The 20,016-nt window shown below is 36.1% G+C and overlaps 2 protein-coding genes across 2 annotated transcripts; both read right to left on the bottom strand.

Annotated features, from left to right (window-relative positions):
- Positions 1 to 6: 6 nt before the first annotated feature.
- Positions 7 to 4,110, bottom strand: chmp5b (charged multivesicular body protein 5b). Its single transcript, XM_044104280.1, has 8 exons — positions 3,908 to 4,110; positions 3,213 to 3,317; positions 1,853 to 1,899; positions 1,517 to 1,610; positions 1,356 to 1,427; positions 1,087 to 1,195; positions 454 to 569; positions 7 to 360 (listed from the first exon to the last, which is right to left on the bottom strand). Exons 1-8 carry the CDS (start codon positions 3,974 to 3,976, stop codon positions 310 to 312), a joined length of 663 nt encoding a protein of 220 aa, XP_043960215.1. The 5' UTR covers positions 3,977 to 4,110; the 3' UTR covers positions 7 to 309.
- A 647-nt stretch (positions 4,111 to 4,757) lies between these two features.
- On the bottom strand, positions 4,758 to 14,162 carry LOC122824075 (delta-type opioid receptor-like). The gene is made up of 4 exons (XM_044104278.1): positions 14,034 to 14,162; positions 13,473 to 13,734; positions 8,821 to 9,173; positions 4,758 to 8,256 (listed from the first exon to the last, which is right to left on the bottom strand). Exons 2-4 carry the CDS (start codon positions 13,712 to 13,714, stop codon positions 7,727 to 7,729), a joined length of 1,125 nt encoding a protein of 374 aa, XP_043960213.1. The 5' UTR covers positions 13,715 to 13,734; positions 14,034 to 14,162; the 3' UTR covers positions 4,758 to 7,726.
- Positions 14,163 to 20,016: the final 5,854 nt, after the last annotated feature.

Raw genomic sequence — 20,016 nt, 5'->3', positions numbered from 1 at the left:
ACACAGTTTGGTTCCATTTGAAAAATATAATTTATTGCATTTGTAACTTCGGAAACTGTACATAGTTAAGAGAAACCCTTTTCCAACCATTCAGACAAACTAAAGTGAGTCCTGTTAAAGAAACATAATCATAACCTTTAAAGGAGCCTGATTGCAACTTTCTATTCTATCATTCATCGGTCAGAAGATGCTTTGGTTTTCATCGCTGTCTCCAAAGACCTGGAGCGTCAGATGGATAAATACAGAAAAAAGGGGAAAGAATAATATGATACATATAAAACTTGCACATTGTTTGATCAAATTACTCCTTTAAGAAGCAGGAATCTGGGGAAGTCCAAACTCGTCCACCAGAACGCCATCCTGGAACAAACAAAAAAGATATCTCCTTTTAATAAAGAGTGTAAACAATGTATCAAATGAACTTAAAAAACAAATCCAGAAGTTATCTGGTACCCTGTTGGTGGATCTGTCTCCAGGGATACCCTCTGGGATGGAGGGAGCAGTCGCAGCCTCATCTAGGTAGGAGCTGTCGTCGTCCATCAGGAGCTCGTCTCCCAGGGCGTCCAGCTCTGAAGACACAAAACACATTACATGGTCAATCGCATCAAAATAGAATTTATTACTCTAACGTTCTCACAAGGGAGCATTTCTATTCTACTTCAATTTAAATAAACTACTTTAGTTAGAATTCTTAATGTTCTGAATATGTCCTCCATCATGTTCTACTTTTGCTGTCCTTGGAATGATTTTTGTCTGGCTCATGATCCAGACTTCAGATTGGTACAAATGTCAACACACACAGTTTATGAAAAACACAAAAATTTAAATAATGGGTGAACAAGAGAACAATTTTGGATAAATGATATGGACACAATGTTAAAATAAAAAAATGGCATATGTTTTGAAGTACAAATAGTTCCTAATCTTCTTTTTCTATACTTTACCTAAAAAAGATTTTAAATTCTACACCGAGGGAACTCTGTTCTAGTGAAATATTTCAAATTTGATCACTAATTAGATTAGTAACAGTTTTCATAGTTTTACAGAAAGTGTGATGTTAAAATTTCCATTATTTTTTCGCCTTACCTGCTTCCAAGTCGTCCTCATCGATGTCCGGAGTGCCGTAGCTCCTGCTCATCGCCTCCTGGATTTCATTTGCATCCTCCATCATGTCCTCCAGCTGATCTTGCATATCCTTCATATTAAATAGTACAATTAGAAACACAACTCGAAATTTCACTTTACTAATTTAGAATAAAAGCACAAACAAATGTAAACCTATCTGAAATTATTTATCTTAATTTAAGGCTTTTTTTATTTCAGTAACTACTGAATTAACCAACAAACATACACACCTCAATCTTATCAATATTCACGTTCTTGTACGCTTTCTTCATGTCTTTGAGGCCGGTTTTCATGGCATCAACCTGAAGAGAATTGTGGCGTTAGTAAAAACCAAGAAAATAAACGTTTTCCCAGTAATTCCCTTCTAAATTCCACAGGCCACATGTCTTACTGTGGTTTTAGTGTCTTTCAGGTTCTGGATCGTGTAGTTTGCTTGTTCCATGTTGAACGACTGCTGCATGAGATTATCTCTCTGCCCTTCATACCTGTAAATAGATTATAAAACTTTAACTAAAAAGTAAAAACATTCAAAACCTAAAAGGAGTATTTATATATACATAGCAGTACCTGGAGAGAACCCACACATGCACATGGAGAACATTCAAACTACATGCAGAAAGACTGCAAGTCAGGGTTATAACCCAGGACCTTCTTGCTGCAAGGCAACAGTGCAGCTCTAATTTATATATTAATACTATAAGAATATAAGATTGATAAAATGACTTACATTCTCTTCTGCTTCAGAACTCTCAAGGCCTTTTGCTTCACCATGTTCTACAGAGCAGAAAAGAAAACTCATGAAATTATGTTGACAGAATATTATGGAGTAAGTAGTAGGATCGGGCAATTGCCACTTGGTTTATCATTATTGGTAACATACTGTAAAGGTAATGAGAAGTTTGACATATAGCAACAACAATAAATCACAGTATGGTGCTTTACATATCCCAAAACCTATAAGTTTTTTATCCCACAGTTGGTTCTGTGGGTGTAGGAATACACATTTTTCTGTTTGTGTGCCGTTTAGCGATAAAACTGCTGTCCTGAACAACCTATTAGATAATCAGTAAGTTGCTCCTTTTGATCTATATTCAAAAATTGAAGAGCAGTACTTGTGTTTGTGGGGCTTTGAGGAACCACTCTGGCTAAAAAGTACTTTAATAGTCACTTTTATGGTTATTGAAATAAATAGCACAACATATTGTAATAAACCTAAGTCTATATCTGCCTCTTTCTAGTAAGTAGACAACGAAAATTATAGTTTTAGTGTGAAAGGGAGTGCAAAGATGTTTCACTGTTTTCTGCAACAATCATTGCTGATTATCTTTGAGAACTTTTGACAAACACTTGTATTTATTTGCGTGTAAAACTTTGTGATTTAACTGTGGAAGAGACTTATGACCCTTGGCTGAATTTGCAAATATTTCTACTAAGTCAACAAGAGGTACAATGATGACACAAACAATATCAATGGCTAATATTCTGCTTTCATTTATTATAAGTGCTAATTTTTAATCAAATATAGAATTTATGGCATAAATATGCTTTACTATTATCACTTTTGGCAGTTTGGTTTAATTCCTCTAGAGACAAAGCTTTAAAAAACTATTACAAGTTAATTAACTGATACTTATTTAACCACTGAAAAAATATACACATTTTAAGATAAATGTTCTCTTTTAAATCCAAGCCTTTCATGGGCTCAGTTTAAATGATTGCCATACCTTTTCACAGAATTTAGGTTAAATTTCCAGCATATATGCACAATCCTGCTATAATGGAATGGAGATTTTAACATTCTTTCAAATGGAATCCTTTGGAATCTTGAGAAAATTTTGTGACCACAGTTACTGGAAAAATAATAATAAAAAAACAAACACCTTCACTTAAAATTGTTAAAACTGCATTCATCTCACAGACTTCTTTAAAACATAATGTCATCTGCTTATAGACATTCCTACGTTTTAGTGCATTAGTCATACCTTTGGTTTAATCTGTGTGGATCTATTTGTTCTTTTTATGTAGTTGTGTGAGAAAAAAAACATCCCCTTCATTCTTTTACAGCAGCCTCACACAGCTGATCTCACCTTTGAAGGCCCATCTCTCATCTTCTTCATCTGATCCTTGTACTTGACAAGTTCAGCATCTAGTCTGGCGATTTTCTTGTCAATGGACTCCGCCCTGGAGTCAACCTACACGGAAAACAAAACAAAGTAGAATATTAGAGTAAAAGAAGTTAATGTTACAAAACAAACTCCAAGCCAAATATTCTCACCTACATAAATGGTTATAAATAAAACTTACTAAATTCGGCTAATGTAACAGTATTTTCTTCTTCCGCTCCTGTCAGCTAATAATAATATAGTATATACACACCCGACCGGTTTAACTGGTTAATTTTACATGGTTTTGAAAAAGAAAAATAGTTTTTTTTCTAATTTAGCTGAAAAAAATACTGCCAATAACATGCTATTATATAACGCTGAGTCATTATCCGAACACAAAACAATAGAAAGTTTTGTTTTCACGTCTTGTTTACACGGTAACAGGTCGAAAAAAACCCTGTTAGGTAAACAATAAGCCATTTATATTCAACAAATCTATAATATAAAATGTATAAGGATACCAACTCATAATAAAAACAGCTATAGTATATTTTATATAACAAAATATTGCAAGCTTCTAAAGTTGGCTAACAGTCGGTTAGCAGGTATCCATGTTGGTTTTTGGTTACTTAGTAAATTTCCCCGTTGAGAAAGTTCAACTACAGGATTTTACTTACACCTCCTATGCAGTCCGTTAGGTTTGGTGGAGGCCCTTTGGCTTTCCCCCGGCCAAAAATACGATTCATCTCGGCGGCACTATGGTTAAAAGTGTCACAAAACCAGCGAGTCCACAGTTTAACCTAAAGAAATTACCCGGAAGAGTCTGGGATGACGTCAGAAGAATCACATGATCATGACATATTCAGCTCCGCCCTTTGAGGTTCTGATTGTTTCTCCCATCCAGTGTTCGTTTATTTTGCAGGCGCTTATATATTCCGATATATAAATAGCTTAAGATAATACAAGTTAATTAAAAAAGGCAATAATCAAAAGTGTCATGTAAAATTTCAAGGAATGGAAGACAAAGACAAAAAAATACTATTATGATACTTGATTTATTATTATTATTATTATTATTATTGCTTTTCCATATTTTGTTTTTCACTTAATAATTTAAATGGAGGATATAACACAACAATGTAAAAAATTAATAAAATAAAAAGTTAGACATGACTATTTCAAGCCATAGTTTATCATGGCCGTATTGACAGTCTGTTTTTGAAATCAATAATACCTGTACCACCACTATGTCTAGTTTATGTGAAATATTAATGGAACTTAATTTTCCAACCATTGTACCACTCATTGTCCTCTGGGTGGCGCTGCTTACTCAAAATATAAAACATTAACATAATGACTGTAGCAATCTCCCAAAGTCTAGAACAAGTAAGTGAAGATGCTGAGTCAAAATGGTGGTGCACATATGTAGTATTTCTTATTGTCAGAGTGATTTTTAATTAATACCAGAGAGCAGTTTGAGAATTTCATTTCAAGAAAAGAGAATTAGTTTTACTTTATTAAACTTGCTTTAATTTCAACAGCTTCACAGACAGGAACCATACACGTCCTGCACAAATGAGAGCAGACAGACCCAAAGTACAGCAGATTTAAAGAGAGCACACAGAGATCATAACAAATATAAAAAAAACTATGCATCCATGGTCCTTTTTGATATTATAGATGTATTCTTTTTTGGGTTTTATTCCATAATATACAGAAAATTGGAAATAAATATTTTTAGCTGTTCAGGTGAATTTCTACATATTTTACACAGTCTGTTTGCAGCACATTAGAAACAAACAGCAGTCCATTAAGCATGTTTTAGCTTCTGATGTCAGCTTTTACATCACATTGATGATGATTCACATGCTACGAGTACAGTTTATTTACATGATGACTGTAAAGTTGTTTAATTTGTAATCTTTGCAAAATTTTAAACACACAGCATTATTGTGTGGGTATTGTAATAGACTATAGGTCCCCAACTTGCAAAGTCCGCCATTCATATGATTAGATTGCACAACATGAGAAAGATTACTTGTCATCGCTGTAAAAGCACATAAAAAGCACAGGTTAATTCATCACATTGAGTACAATTTTACAGTGCATCAGTTTGGACACCATTCATGACGTCAAAACCGATGGAGAGCCCTCAGACAAATTATAAATGCACATTTGAGTCCAGGATGTATCTTTCATTTTATTCCCACTCTTTTCCGTCATTGAGCAAGCTCGTTGTGACGCAGATGTACGTCGACTATTTTTGACTTCCAAGTCCATCCATGAGTCAGTTTTCTCACACTGTGACCAATCAGCTCCATTCACACATTTCACAGAGGCAAAAAAGCTTTTGAATGTTCCCTGCCAAAGCTTCATGCAGCCAAACCAATGACAGGCCAAACTAATTCATAGAAAACGAAAATCTTTTGAACATAACTTGCCGATTGGCTCCAGTCATTCTTCACATCGATAAGACAATCATGTTATCCTGGACTGTTGAAGGCACTGGTGGCAAATATTAGACTTAATGAAGGAAATTAAAATTAGAAGTTTGGACATATTTAGCAATGGTCTTAATTGTCAGTCATCTGATTGTTTTTAGACTTATATTTTTTCACAGATTTTTTTTAACAGATGAGCAATTATGAAAAAAACACTTTTTAAATTTTTGCTACAACAAATGGATCAACAGATGCATCTAAATAAATTAGTAAAAAATCCTTCTCCAGATTTATAAATAAAAAACTGAAAATTCTATATTATATAGATTTATTACACACAGAGTAATATATTTTCTTCTGATTTCTGTCAATTTTGATGATCGTGGCTTACAGAAAAAAAAAACCAATTAAAATTTTACATGACGTTAATAAAATGACTTTTTAAAACAGAAATATTAAATTAGGCAGACAGCTGACCTGACTATTTTCCAGTAGACAACCACTGACATCCTCCTCAAGAAGAATAAACCAAAAACAGCTAAACAAGTTTTCTGTGCACCGAGTGCTGTATGAAGGCATATTAATGGAAAACTGAGTGGAAGAAAAAATGGATGAGAGCAAGGTAGACGAATAACTGCAGCGTTGAGGTAGACTGCAGTGTTGTGTCCAAACCGGGACTATTGCTCAGTAATTCGAGTCCTCTTCTTAGATGAAAGTACATTTTGCAATTCATTTGGAAATCAAGGTCTCAAGAGTTTGGAGGAGGAGGAGGAGAGGATGCACACAAAGTCCAGGCAGATTAAAGTACAGCAACTCAGACTTCAAGAGGAGACATTTCTGGTTCAGGGGTTCGTTCACACAAACAAGGTAAACGTTGAAGTTCATGTCCTGAACTTCAACTGTGGTGAAAGAACCGTCTGTATGTGATGGTTCTTCCACCACAGGCTGGGGCTGTGGTTATCTCTGTCACATGGGAATCAAAACGCATTTTTTCCTTCCGCTCAGCTTTTCATTTATGTCTCAGACATGTTTATTAGAAATAAGATTTTTTGGCTTACCCTTCAGTTCAACTGAGCAGTCATGATTATGCAGACCATGCAATGGCCATCATAACACATTTTTGTATTAAAACCCCAGTTTGATTGGTCTTATGTAATTTTCTGATTTGGCAATAAGAAGAAAGTTGAAACATCACAACAAACAGAAATAACACCCGAAATAAGTTTGTGTGTAATTAATCAATATGTGATTAATAAATGGCCATCATATCAGATTTCTGGATTAAACATTATTTCTAACTGTTCTCAAGAAACTTTATACAAACAGAAAAGTTGAAACTTGGGTTATGACTGACTTTATTAAATGAATCTATTTAATATATGTGTTGCACCTTCTAAATATATTCACCAGCTCTTTGATATTATGCAAACATATTGAAAAATACCTATGAGTGTGTTTTTTTAGATGGTTTTCTAAAGACTTCTGGAGGTATCTCTATAGAGATTTAGTGAGACCCCTTTGGGAGCCCCAAAGATAATATTTGGCTAATGCATAAAAAACTAAAAAGATTATTTTTAAAAAATGGGCCATGAGTGACTGAAGGAGATTCAGATTATGTAACAATAAATAAATGTGGTATCTTAAAGTTTGTCATCTCCAACAATGAATGGAGATATGTCAAAACTCTTAGACATATAAGGCTGTTGGAGGAGAGAGGAAGGGCCAGCAAATTCATAAACATAGCTAGTGCTCCATTGTATTCCCCTTACAGATAACTTTCATCCACTTTTTATGTCTTCTTTGAATCCACCTGTAAATTCAGACGTTAACGACAAAATCTTAAGACCAAAGAGGATGAAATTAAACAGATTACTTTCATGAAAGATTTTGATCTACCTTGGCAGCTTGGCTCTGGGTTATGGTGTTTATAAAAACAAGAGGTGGATCAGCTTTCACAGGAGAGTAAGTCTACATCACTGAAGTAATGTGCGTTAAGCCCAGATCATGCGAGTCTTCTTTTCCAATGTGGGAAATTGAAGACAGTTCCACCGCTAGTCAGGTGGGTTTATTAGTCCCGTCTGGGTTCTCCAGAGGAACAGCGGCGGCCCGGACTGTGCTGGGGACCTTCTTGCTGCCGGAGGCCCTGTCCCCCTTCAGTTTGGCTGACAGACAGAAGTCCTTGAAGCAGCGCTTGAAGTTCTCGTCCAGGAAGGCATAGAGGATGGGGTTGAGGCTGCTGTTGGTGTAGCCCAAAGCCACACAGAAGAAATACGCCGCCATGATGGCGGTGGTCTCGGGTACGCTCATAAGTGCCTTGACCAGGATGAAGATATGAATGGGCGTCCAGCAGACCACGAACACGGCGACCACCACCACCACCAGCCGTGTGATGCGCCGCAGGTTGCGGTCCTTCTCCCGTGAGCCAGACAGCATCCGGACGCTCTTCAGTCTCAGGACCATGAGGGTGTAGCAGACAGTGATGATGAGCACAGGCACGACGAAGGCAAACACAAACACACAGATCTTCATCATCGTGTCCCAGTAGGCGTATGGCTCTGGGAACTGTAAGGCACATTCAGTTATGTCTGCAGAGAAAAAGGATGAAAAAAAGGATCATTTAGTTACAAGAAAGGATTTTATTTGTTTGTAAATAAAATTCCACTTTCACCGTTATGAACAAAACATGCACTCAGTTGGGAACAGTTTGCTCCTTCTCTATATTATAACCTAAAAACTAGCCAGGGGTCTATACCTATCAGGGCCAGTTTAAGGTATAAGTGTGTTAGAGCCCATTGTATGTCAAAAAGGAACATACTGTGTGCATAAATCTAATAAAATCAAATATCATTGAGCAGGTAAATCATTTAAGTAATGTACCTCAAAAATTAAATAACGCAGAATGCAAATTTCCATTAACTTCTTAGAAAATACAAAAAAGTGCTGCAATTATCTGAGTAGCTTCTGTCCCTTTTTCTTCCTTATACAATTTTGTTTCAGATTTGTAGTTTGGGAAAGTGTATTCAGACAATGCTACTAAAATAAAAGATTACTTGTTTGCTCCTAAAATCCCTTTAGCAAAATTCACAGAGAACCTTAAGAGCATGGAAAACAGACTGCACGTTTAATGAGGAGTGAAAGCATTTCCTCACCGCTGTTTGTCTGAGTTCCCCCCAGAACAAAAGCCGGTATCCCTGCAACCGAGGACAGGATCCAGATGCAGACGTTGATCATCTTGGCTTTGATGGGTGTGCGGAAGTCCAGGGCTTTAACAGGGTGGCACACTGCCACGTACCGGTCCACGCTCATCATGGTGAGAGTGAAGATGCTGGTGAACATGTTGTAGTAGTCGATGGAGATGAAGACTTTGCACACCACCTCCCCAAACGGCCAGGTGTTCAGAAGGTAGTCGGTGCTCTGGAAGGGCATAGTAGTGGTGACGAGAGCATCTGCGAGCGCCAAGTTGAAGATGTAGATGTTGGTGGCTGTTTTCATTTTTGTGTATCTGTTAAACATGCGGAACACAGGGCTGTCCTGATGAGACATGACTCAAGGCAACCATTCAGTCAGACAGAATCATCAACATCTTATTGCTTTCGTTTCTCTGTGGAAGACCTTTCCTCTTTTCTCATTAAGTATTAAACAGTGTGCATTAACCCAGCAATCCTTCCTGAATCTCTAATAGAATTTGCCTGATTCACACTTCATTGTCATGTATGGTGCTTTGCTCACTGCAGACCTCATGTAATCGGTTTGTTTAAGCTTCATTAAATTATGATGGCGTTTTCAGTAAAGTGGCTTCAGCAAAGTTCACCCATTAGGCTTGATTTAAGGTTTTAGAACAAAAGTCGAGAGTAGAGCTACTGATGGAAAAGCTAGGTTCAGCCAAAAGGAAAAAATAATAACATTTTGGTGGAGATCATTTTATTTAAAGAGACAGTTCATCTTTCTTTCTGTAGTGGGATTCGCTTCGGCTTCTTGGATATTTTTCATCAGAAATGATGAAAAAAAAAAAGTATATCTACAACTTTTAAAACATTGCCAGGAGCAGCAGCCATATTGGAACTGGGAAACGTCAAAATCCCGAAATTTTCTATTCAGACTTAGAGATCGGACTATAAGCAAACAGGTCTGGGTCAGTTCATCCCCTTTCCATTTCAACCATTCCTACTTTCATTACACTAAGAGAAAATGTTTCTCAGCTATGTACCAGAGCCATCTTAACTGTTTAGTATTTTTCATAAATTCTGGACAGAAAAAGCATTTAAATATGTTTTTATTAATTTAATTAATTTATCATTTATTTTACTCCATACATAGATCCATTTATTTTGACCTTGTAAAACTTGTCCTTCATACTCTGAGAAATCATGTTCCCTGTGCATGAAGACATTACTATTTCCACTGATTATAAATTTAAAGAACAATAATTTGAAATAATGATTGAATGTCAGGACAATGTAATTTAAAGAATGAAATGCTATTGTTTGTTCAGAGCTCATCAAACTTACAGGAAAGGAAATACATTTAGCTGTTCCAATTCTAATGTAGATTTAAGACATATCAGGAAAAGAGGTTCAGTTTAGACTCACAAATGCCTGATCTTATTCACACATGGCAGAAAAACAGAACTCATTAAAACACGCATAGACAGTCCAACTCCTGTTTGGTTCACAGATGGCACGGTGCTGTCACTCGGGTTTTCTGGGAAAAACTGAGGCAGATGTCCTTTCAACCCACCAAAAGGTGCCGCAAACAAGCTCAGTGAAAGGAGACGGCACAAAAAGCATTTTAAGGAGCAGGCACAACAAAAGAAAGTGCAGAGTTGACAAACAATTTTTTAGTTTGTGGGCTTGTTTTAAACAGAAATGCACTTGAAAAGCATTGTCGATTTTTCGCTTCAAATTTTTTCCACAATCTGTGTTGTGAGAACCACTTGTTAGATGTAGTGAGGAATTATGTACATTTGAAAGATTATTTACAAAGTGCCTACAAAGATTGCCAAATGGCTAAAAACTCCTGGGTAGAAATGAAAAGTTAAGAACTGTGATTCCCTTATAAAATTTGAAAATTAGGTGAGTGAACAATTAGATTCCAGTCTGAGATGTTCATTTCTTCTAAGTTGTGCAGATGGCTGCCACAGGAAGCTAGAAAAGTAGCCATTTGCTACTCTAGTTTTCAATTGCTTCAAAAAACTCAAAAGCATTTATGATGTTCTTATAGATTATTTTGCACTTATCGTGAAATATTGATCTTGCTTAAGACTTTCAGTATCTGCAACAGCCTCCATAACAAATACTCCATATTGTAATGAACAATGTCTTATTAGAGTTCTGAGGAAGACAATATAGGAAAGAATAAATGACTGTGCCAAAATATCTACTGGGTGAATTAGCTAAATCTTAAAGCTTGTTGTTTAGAAACTTTCTAGAAGCCTTTATGCCAACTTAATACAAACAATGAGTTGCCAAAAGAAAATCTAAATCTTTAAGTGAATTCCTGTATTTTTATGTATTTTACAAGTGGAAAAATGTTTTAATTTCTTCTCAGTTTCAGAGACTGAAAGCAAAAATGCTGAAAAAATGCTTTAAGCAAAAATGCTTGAAGAACAGGACCTGGTGTGACTTATTTACAACAGTTTGGATTATAAAAAAATTATACAAAACGAGAGCTCCTTCCAAAGTGTTTCAGGTAAACAAAACATTTTTGTGACTCTCATTTATTAGTGTAATTTACTGTTTTTGTTTCCACTTAGTCATCATGAAACCTTTTCTTCCCTTCAGTTAAATTGTCCTCCACAGAGCATTTCCATCATAAGACATCTTTTCTGCAACCGACGTGATAAGATTTTCCTCCAATTACAGGTAAGAGCGATCAATCCATATTCGGTAATTGTCTACGGACTGAAACATCCCTTGTGGCACGTCTACATTTCACATTACATAAAAGGAAGATTTGTCACCTTCACAGAACATAAATAATGTCCAATGAGATGCAGAATACCTATGTGACTAAACAGAACCAGTTTCACTTGTAATTAAAATCCCATTCACCTGACGTTAAAGGATTTATCTAATACTGGTGCTGCATTTTGGAGGTCTTGAGAGTTATTGGATTAATAAAACAAGCTCTTTTCTGTCTCTGAAGGAGGCAGAATCGAATCAGTGCCGTTGTGCTTCACAAGTTTTTTGCTGAATTGGAACTGACAACACACATCTTAACCTTTCCCTCACCTAGATGCCACTCTGTCTGTGATGACCAGACCCTTTAATTATGTAAAGATTTCAAATGTTTTTGATTTCACTGTACAGAGAATCAACATTGCTGCAAATGAATAAATATATGCTTAAGTTGTTACTTAAATGTGTATTTCATAATAGATAACATAGATCATTTATTACATATAGAATCACAGGAACAATGAAAAAAGTAAAAATTATCTAACATTTAAATACTTAGCTTAGTGTTAGTTTATTTGTGTAAGGGAGGGAAAGTGTTAAATCATAACAATCATTTAACACTTCAACATTCATTGCCTTTGCTAATCCATGTTCAGGATTATTTATGTCTCAAAGGACAATTAATGTTACAGCAAGTAAAAAAGAAAAAAGGCATTAAAAAAACCTCATTTGTAATGCTTGCTTATGCACAACTTATACAGTGAACCCAGGACTGAGCCTTGTGGTACACCTGAACCCCAAAGCCAATATAAGTCCAACCAAAGTTTTACAAAAACTATTCACTGGAAATAACTTGATTGATTATTTCAAAATGTTGTGTTCTAATATGTCCTAGACGCCTTTATCAAATCCAGAAAACACTGTACATTAACATATTTAACATGTAAATAATTGTGAATACGTTTGCTGATGTATTTTGCATTTCTGTATTTATTTATAATAGACACAACAGACATAAAAATATTGATCCATAGAGTTTATTTGTAAACTAGTGACCTGTTTTGCACTCAGTATAAACGCCACGCCATAGATGTTGAAATAACCCTAATTTTAATCAATAAAATATCTGCCTATGAAAAATGGTTCCAAAAATAATGTTAGGACCAGAAGGGTATCGAAGTACATTATAATATCATTGTGTAGTATCATTTTTCCAATCAGTACGGCTTACAGCTAATGAAAGCCATCAAATTCTGAACTGCTACGCCTACATTACGGCCTACACAATCATGGGGAACAATGTTTATTTGGACGGTGTCCAACATTCGGTCAACGACACCCTCCACAAAAAGGGTAACCAGCAACCGCATTGTTAAAGATACTGGCTGTCCACAGAATAATGCAAAATAGCGGAAAGTTGAGTGGAAGAAAAAAGTTGCAAAAACAAAGCCTTCAAAGACATCAGACCCAACAACACTGACAAGCTAACAAACACCAATAAAGCAATCTGGGCTCCTCAATACCAGGAGGTTTGTCACTTCCAATCCAACCTATCTCACAGTACATGAAAACACTTTTCACCTGACTAACATTTCTCTACCAAAAATAATCTATTATTGGTAATATTGTAATTTTCTAAGAAACTAAATTATTCATTTTCATTAACCCTAAGTCGTATTTATCCAAATAATAATAAAAAATCCTTGAAACATATCTCAGAAGTCTTTATACTGAGTTTTACTTTTTGAAATGAATTACTGAAATTAATGGTATTCCAATTTATTCAACTTCCATCTAATCCCTCTTTCATGTTTCACTGCAATAAAATCATGATTTTATTATTATTATTATTATTATTATTTCATTTTTCCAAACCAAAATGAACGTCTGAAACATGAGCTCACCTGATGATCACATACATGACGAGGCAGTTGCCCAGCAAGCCGACCACGAACACCACAGAGTACACCGCGGTGATGATGGGGATGATGGGGGACATGCTCTCCTGCTCCCAGCTCTCATCGTCGCGGGTCACATTGCGGCTCTCTCCGGACATCCAAACCGAGGAATTCACCGGACAGTCCTCCAGCAGCCCGGACAGGCACTTGTTCTCTTCTTTAAAAATTTCAACGGGTGTGTTTTCCATGTCCGGATCGTATTCTCAAGCTGGGCAGCAAAAGAAGAAAGGGGGAAAAAAGAAGAAGCAAGTGGGACCTAAAATTAGGCGCGACAATGCCAGAGATGCGCTAAAAAGTGGCCAAATCTCTCTAACCATGCGGAACATTTTTTTTGTAAAAAAGCACGCACTTAAGCATGTTACTGCAAAATACTCGATCTGAACTAATATCTTTTTATTTCGGAGACACTTGTGGATCGTAAATTATCCTAACAGAAATAAGTCAATAGGAGAAAAGAAAAACGCATCATACAGTCACATCTATTGACAATTCTCGAGATTTACTCACCTTTGTCACTCAAAATTAGCGGAGGACTCTGTACTCTAAGAAAAAGAAAAATATTATTTCCTCCTTTGCTTGAAGGTTTCAGCTTATCAAAGTTTGGCGATGGTTCTGCGCGCTCGGAGAGCAGAAGCGGCGGTGGCGGCGGCTATGCGGACACTCGTGCACACGCACTGTTGGAGGAAGGGGCTGCGCGCGCGGGCGCTATCAGCTCTCAGCTCACACAAGACCTGGCCAGCACGTACACATGCACGCGCACCACACACATGGGCACGCACATTTTACACAAAATATGAGACGACAGAGCGATGACAGTAACCTGGAGGCAGGCGCGGAGCTCTCCGCAATATCTGTGTCATAACTGAGGAAAAACAGTTCGGCTTCATTAAGCAGGACATCCCTGCTTTGTGTACTCTAAGTGTCTAAGGGAGACATAAAATATTAAATTGCATAGGGAAATTTCATAAAATACACCCCGAAGGTTAATGGGAAGTTCTCCAAACATATTTTCAGGAGCATCTAGGGGCATGGATAAATATTTATTTGTCTTATTTATTTATTTTATTAAACTTTATTAAATTTTATTTAATTTTTAACAATGTGATAACAAGCGACAACAGTTGGTGGAAAGTTTGCTCAGTCAGCTTGTAAAGGTAAGAGAACAGGAAACTGTACAATGAAGGCTTTAAGTAATAAAGAAAAAAGGTATCAGTTTGAAAAAAAATCAAGTGTTGATAGTAATGATCAGAAGAGGGGTGCAGATGAATCAAATGTTCAAAATTTCTCCCTTTTTTCCATTTTAATATAAAAACAATAAGGATTTACTGAACATACAAACATCTTCTCAGTGCAGCACTCCTAAGAATGATGTTAAGGCCTAATAGAGAAGCAATCTGGTGATGTAGTAAAGGCAAAGTTTTGGAAAGATCAGTAGCTTCTTAAAGAGACAGAGGCCCAATTTCAAGGCATCAAATTGCAAAGTAAAATTTCTTTAAAGTCATGTTTGATAAAACTTTTTTATAACAATGGGAGGTAACATAGTTACATGATTGTGCTATAAAATGGCGCTAAGTGCCTGGAAAATACATACTTACATTTTTTGTCACTAATTTGCTGCTAATTTGTATACTTATTTAGTTTCAATGTCTATCTAGAAGGCCCATAAAAAATTTTTTCTCATGACAACATGTATCTTGTAAAGTCCACCAGTTAGTCTCTGCTGCAGTAAAACACTAACTCACCATAATGCTGCCACCTCTGTACTACACGGTTGGGAGTGTATTCTCCAGCTTGCACAATTCCCTGTTTTCCTCCCATTCTAATAATATTAGATTTGACCAAACTGCTCAGTTTTGTTTTCATCAGACTACAGGACATGTCCAGAACTTGTGTTTTTTGATTTGTGAGTGTATTTGAAAACTGCACTCTGACTTGCTATGTAGCTGTGTTTCCACTCTGTGTCCTTTCAGCTCATGTTGGTGCAGACCTCGTGGATAATGATTCTCTCTTATCAGCTACAACCAGCATTTTCACAAGATTTTTCACTTCTGCTCTGGGATTGATTCACACACTTCACACCAAAACACATTCATCTCTGGGACACAGAACCTTTTACCTCATCATAGCTGGACTTTCTCCTGGTGCTTATTTGCATATAATTATTTGAACATGGTACCTTCAGGAAATAGTATCCAAGGATGAACAAGACTATTGCACTCGTCATATGTTGGATCATTTCTGTTCATTTTTCCATAAGAAAAATGCATAAATTCTGAAATGTATTCAAACATTGCAGGATAAGGAGCTTATAAAGCCATCACATTGTCATCTGGGGTTTACAAAATTTTTAAAATGTCTAATAAACTCAAAGTTTTAAGAATGTAATCAAACATTTTCTCTCATTCTGACATTTAGCAAACAGAAATAACCTTAGTTATTCTAAATTGCCTAAAACAAGAAAGAAATAGCCTGATTTCAGTTTGGAAAGACAAAAAAGGTTATGAGTCTTTTTATTCAGCATATATAAATATCTGTCAGCTGTACGTGAGACAACAACAGAGACCCAGCTGCGCTTCCAAATTCCTTGGCTTCATGTTTTCAAGAGTGTGTTTGAATTGTGAAATACAGCGAGAGCTCAGAAAAGACATGAAACGTGTATCGGAGAGCTTTCAGCCCCGGGTGTGTGCACTGATGAGGGTCATAACCACTTTCACTGGACACAGCACTGCACTTTTCAAGGAATTTCTGCTTTACTGGACAAAGAAAAAAAAATCAGACAGAAAAAAGGGATGATGTATGACTGAGGTCCTGCGCAGATGGAAATTAAACCACCCACCCAGCGAGGAAACTGGCCCATAATTTCACAATGTGAGCCCATTTAGAAGAGAACAGCCTGAGTATTTCAGGACACTCCGAATACTGTGTAACTATAAATCCTTGGAAGGTCTTCTGAGCAGAATTAGGTTCTCTGGATGGATAAATCCTGTGAAAATTAACTAAAGGAACACGATAATAACACAAAGGTGCACATGATTTGAAGTTGCTCTTTTCTATTGAAACAGAAACTTTATTGGCACTTTATAGAGTTAATGCTAATACAGCACAATTATTCCCAAACCAATGCTACAACAACAAACTGGGACTATATGGTAAAACAAAATTCTGAAGGACAAAAAGTGTACAATTATTGATACATAAAGTTATCAAAAACATCCAGTGCTATTTATTTATATGTAATAAAATTACTTCTTGCATTTGTTGCTTTCCGTTTCTTTTCATCCAGATGAATCTTAGCTGGGGAATCAGCAGCCTCACTGCCTGTGAAATGAAGCTTTTGCACATGATGATTTGTTTATGATTCAATGACACGATATCTTCTTCCACATGACTGGAAGGTTATTATACAGCTTCTAGGAGAAGTGAAGGGGCGGGGGGTTCTCATCTTTCAGAAGCCTTTATTCTTGTTTTCCTCATTAGTAATATGCTCACCATTCGTAACAGTAGAACATCAGAGTGGTTTGATTTGAATGTTGTTGGTTCCACATGCAGATCAGTGGTGAATATGAAGATAACTGGATTTGTGGTGACATGTCTCATCTAGAATGAGCACTAGAGATCAGACAATGCCTTGGAAAAGTTTTGGTCCATGAGTACGTTTCTTATGCTTTGGCTCTTTTGTTTCATTTATATACTTGAGAACATGAAACACATTTCAATACCAAATAAATATAACCTACCTAGCTGCAAAAAGCAATTCAAAAATTATTTAATTTCTTTAAAAAAAAAGATATCCAATCAATCTTGCAATGTTTGAAAATGTAATCCCTGATCAATTAACCAGATTTTCATTCAATTTCACCACCCAGGCCTGCAGAATCAAAAAAAAAAAAAAAACTTTACCAGAACCTGCCTTGCAACATGAAGTTGGCAAAAAAAATTAAATATCATCATATGGATGTTAAAGAAAAACACAAACAAAAAAGTTGTTGCTGTTTTATTGTTGCAACTTTTCTTATTTAAACAAGGACATATTTTGGTTTTAGCAAGATATAAATAATCTACTGAGTTTTATATCTCCTTAAAACAAGAAAACAAACTCATTTTTACAAGTTTTGCATCTCGTTAACTTATTATAATGTGACTGAATTTATTTCAAAGCAATGGCAGTTAAACAATTCTGTGTGATAACCTTTCGGTGTAACTTAATTTATAAAAATAAGTATTGGACCACAATCTAAAGAAAAATTATGTAAAAGATTCAGTAACAGGATCCAATTGCTTGGCAAACTAAATACATTCTGGAGGAATGTTTTATCATCAGATGAGCCATAGATTATTATAATTTTTTTACCACAAGGATAGGAAAAAAATTTAAACGAACTGTGGGAGTGAGAGGAAATTCATATTAAATTCAAACTAGCTTCACATTTGTTTTTTTTTAAAAAAAAGCTTTATAGCTGCATGCAATGTGGATAAAAAGAAATAGTCCAAATAAATTATTAAAAGCCCCAAATGAATGATTTTCAACCTGATGATTCCTCATCAGAAGCACTGTGCGTGTCCCTTTGAGCCAGTTTAGATGTGCCAGTTTCAACTAATCTGAGCTGCCTTCCATTTTCTATCATTTGCTCTCATCTACACCAAATTGCATTCAAATCAGAGCATTCCTTCCAGGTTCCTTATTTGGTTCTAGACAGGTTTTGCTACTGAGTGTAATTTACCACAGAGTGACACGATTTACATCCCTAAATTGATGTTTTTCAGCTGTTGAGGGAGGAGGGAAATCCACAGAATACTCACAAGGTCACAAGAGGATTGTGCAAACTCAGAAATGTCCCTGGAGAAATTTAAGATGGGAAGATACAATATACAGTCTTCACCTCCCCATCAAGGTTTTATATTATTTAAGGTTCCAGTACATGACCTTTGGAAGGAGTTACAGCCCACATCTTTTCCGGACCTCTTCATATTGTAGAAGCTGGTGCTGGAGCAGGTCAGGAATAAAACCTCTCCAGCAGACAATCTGTGAGAAGGCTCAACTAAAAGATCCACAAATCATGTTTCTTCTAAAAAAAAAAGGTAGAGCATTTGAATTTTACAAAACAGTGCCTTGCAAAAGTAAAAATTATACCATTTGTCACAAACATTTTCACGTGTTTTATTTGGATTTGGACCAATAAAAAAAATCTCCATAAATGCTCCTATATTTTAAAATTACAGCTGACCCCCATCCACTTATGTGGTTCGATATTCACATTGACCTATTTGCAGATTTTCTTTATGTCTTTAATGTCTAAAATATTTGAAAGAATAAAAGCAGAGTAAGGAAGACTGTAGCTTCTGTAGAAAAGCCAAAACAGTTTGTATGTATGAATATTAATGGATATTAAAGTATGTTTGGTGTTTGAACTAACAAAATAGGCAGTTATAATCATCATTAGAGGGAGTCTCAATTATTGAAGGATTTTAGCTTCTTGGTTGTGGTCCATAACCTCTGCAAATACCAGAGGTCCATGGTATACCTTTGTCTTAGTCCATAAACTCAGCAAAATTACTTAAAAGTTTGTGGTTAGAAAGTCACAAAATGTGAAAGATGCCCCCCAACATGCATTGAAGTGAAGAAAAGAGCAAGTTTGCATCTGTCACTGAGGACTCTTTAAATCTCCTCCATCACCCCATCCTGCTGCTCCCAGCTGAGACCTGCCTCAGGGTACCTGACCAAAAAACAGAAAACAAAAAGCATTTTTCTGCCACTTGAACATTTAACGTGAGGTCAACATGAGAGTCACATTAGTTTCCTGCATCCCCTGTTATATTTTAATGGATTGGGTTTGTTGTTAGTTGGTTTCAGTGCATTTGAATACAAGTCCTTCATGTTTGCATTTGCGGCGTCATCTGCAAGCAATAATCTCTTTTAATCTTGAATTTCAGGAGCGACTTGCAACATTTTATGAAGTGTTCAGCCTCACTCCAGCAGAAGCAGAATCATCTTTTGATGGATTGTTCACTGTTGTTCCTAGAACTAGAGTTCTTAAGCTCTCCTGTATTAAACTGTTATATTTTCCAAAGAATCCCCTGCAGTGTGGCTACCAGAAACTACTACTCTCTGTCTTACAACTCTGGGACCGTTGGTAAAATAACTGTAATGATAGCTGGTGTAAAACCTTTGAAGGCAGAGTTGCACAAATGCGTAAAGTGCATTTGTCTCTAGGGTTATGAAGCTTCAGTGGGAAGAAAATATGTTTTCACTGGCTTCACAAGATCTATATTTCACCCAAAAGCAAGACCAGATAAACCCTCTTCTGACTGAGTTTTTTTGTTTGAAATAAACAAAATAAATAAAAATACAAATAAAATTTGATTGACTGATAGACAAAGCGTCAGCTCTGAATCTGCTACCCATGCACTGTTATTTTAAGGATCATTAAAAAAACAATTCTGTGCTTTGGCTTTAAGTTCTACTTGAATGTTTTAACTTTTATTATATCAC

The sequence above is a fragment of the Gambusia affinis genome, linkage group LG21 (genome assembly GCF_019740435.1).
Source record: "Gambusia affinis linkage group LG21, SWU_Gaff_1.0, whole genome shotgun sequence".
NCBI classification, from domain to species: Eukaryota; Metazoa; Chordata; class Actinopteri; order Cyprinodontiformes; family Poeciliidae; genus Gambusia; species Gambusia affinis.
Note: the sequence above shows the minus strand (reverse complement) of the source record. Positions and strands in the feature narration are given on the sequence as shown.

Bases quoted from the DNA above. Each gene is read 5' to 3' on its own strand.
- LOC122824075 (XM_044104278.1), bottom strand. From the start codon at position 13,714: ATGGAAAACACACCCGTTGAAATTTTTAAAGAAGAGAACAAGTGCCTG. The intron at 9,174-13,472 runs GTGAGCTCATGT...CATGTTTAACAG, and splicing joins GTCATGTATGTGATCATCAG to ATACACAAAAATGAAAACAG. The intron at 8,257-8,820 runs GTGAGGAAATGC...TTTTCTCTGCAG, and splicing joins GGGAACTCAGACAAACAGCG to ACATAACTGAATGTGCCTTA.
- chmp5b (XM_044104280.1), bottom strand. From the start codon at position 3,976: ATGAATCGTATTTTTGGCCGGGGGAAAGCCAAAGGGCCTCCACCAAAC. The intron at 3,318-3,907 runs GTAAGTAAAATC...TTTTCCGTGTAG, and splicing joins TAACGGACTGCATAGGAGGT to GTTGACTCCAGGGCGGAGTC. The intron at 1,900-3,212 runs GTGAGATCAGCT...TCTGCTCTGTAG, and splicing joins TGAGAGATGGGCCTTCAAAG to AACATGGTGAAGCAAAAGGC.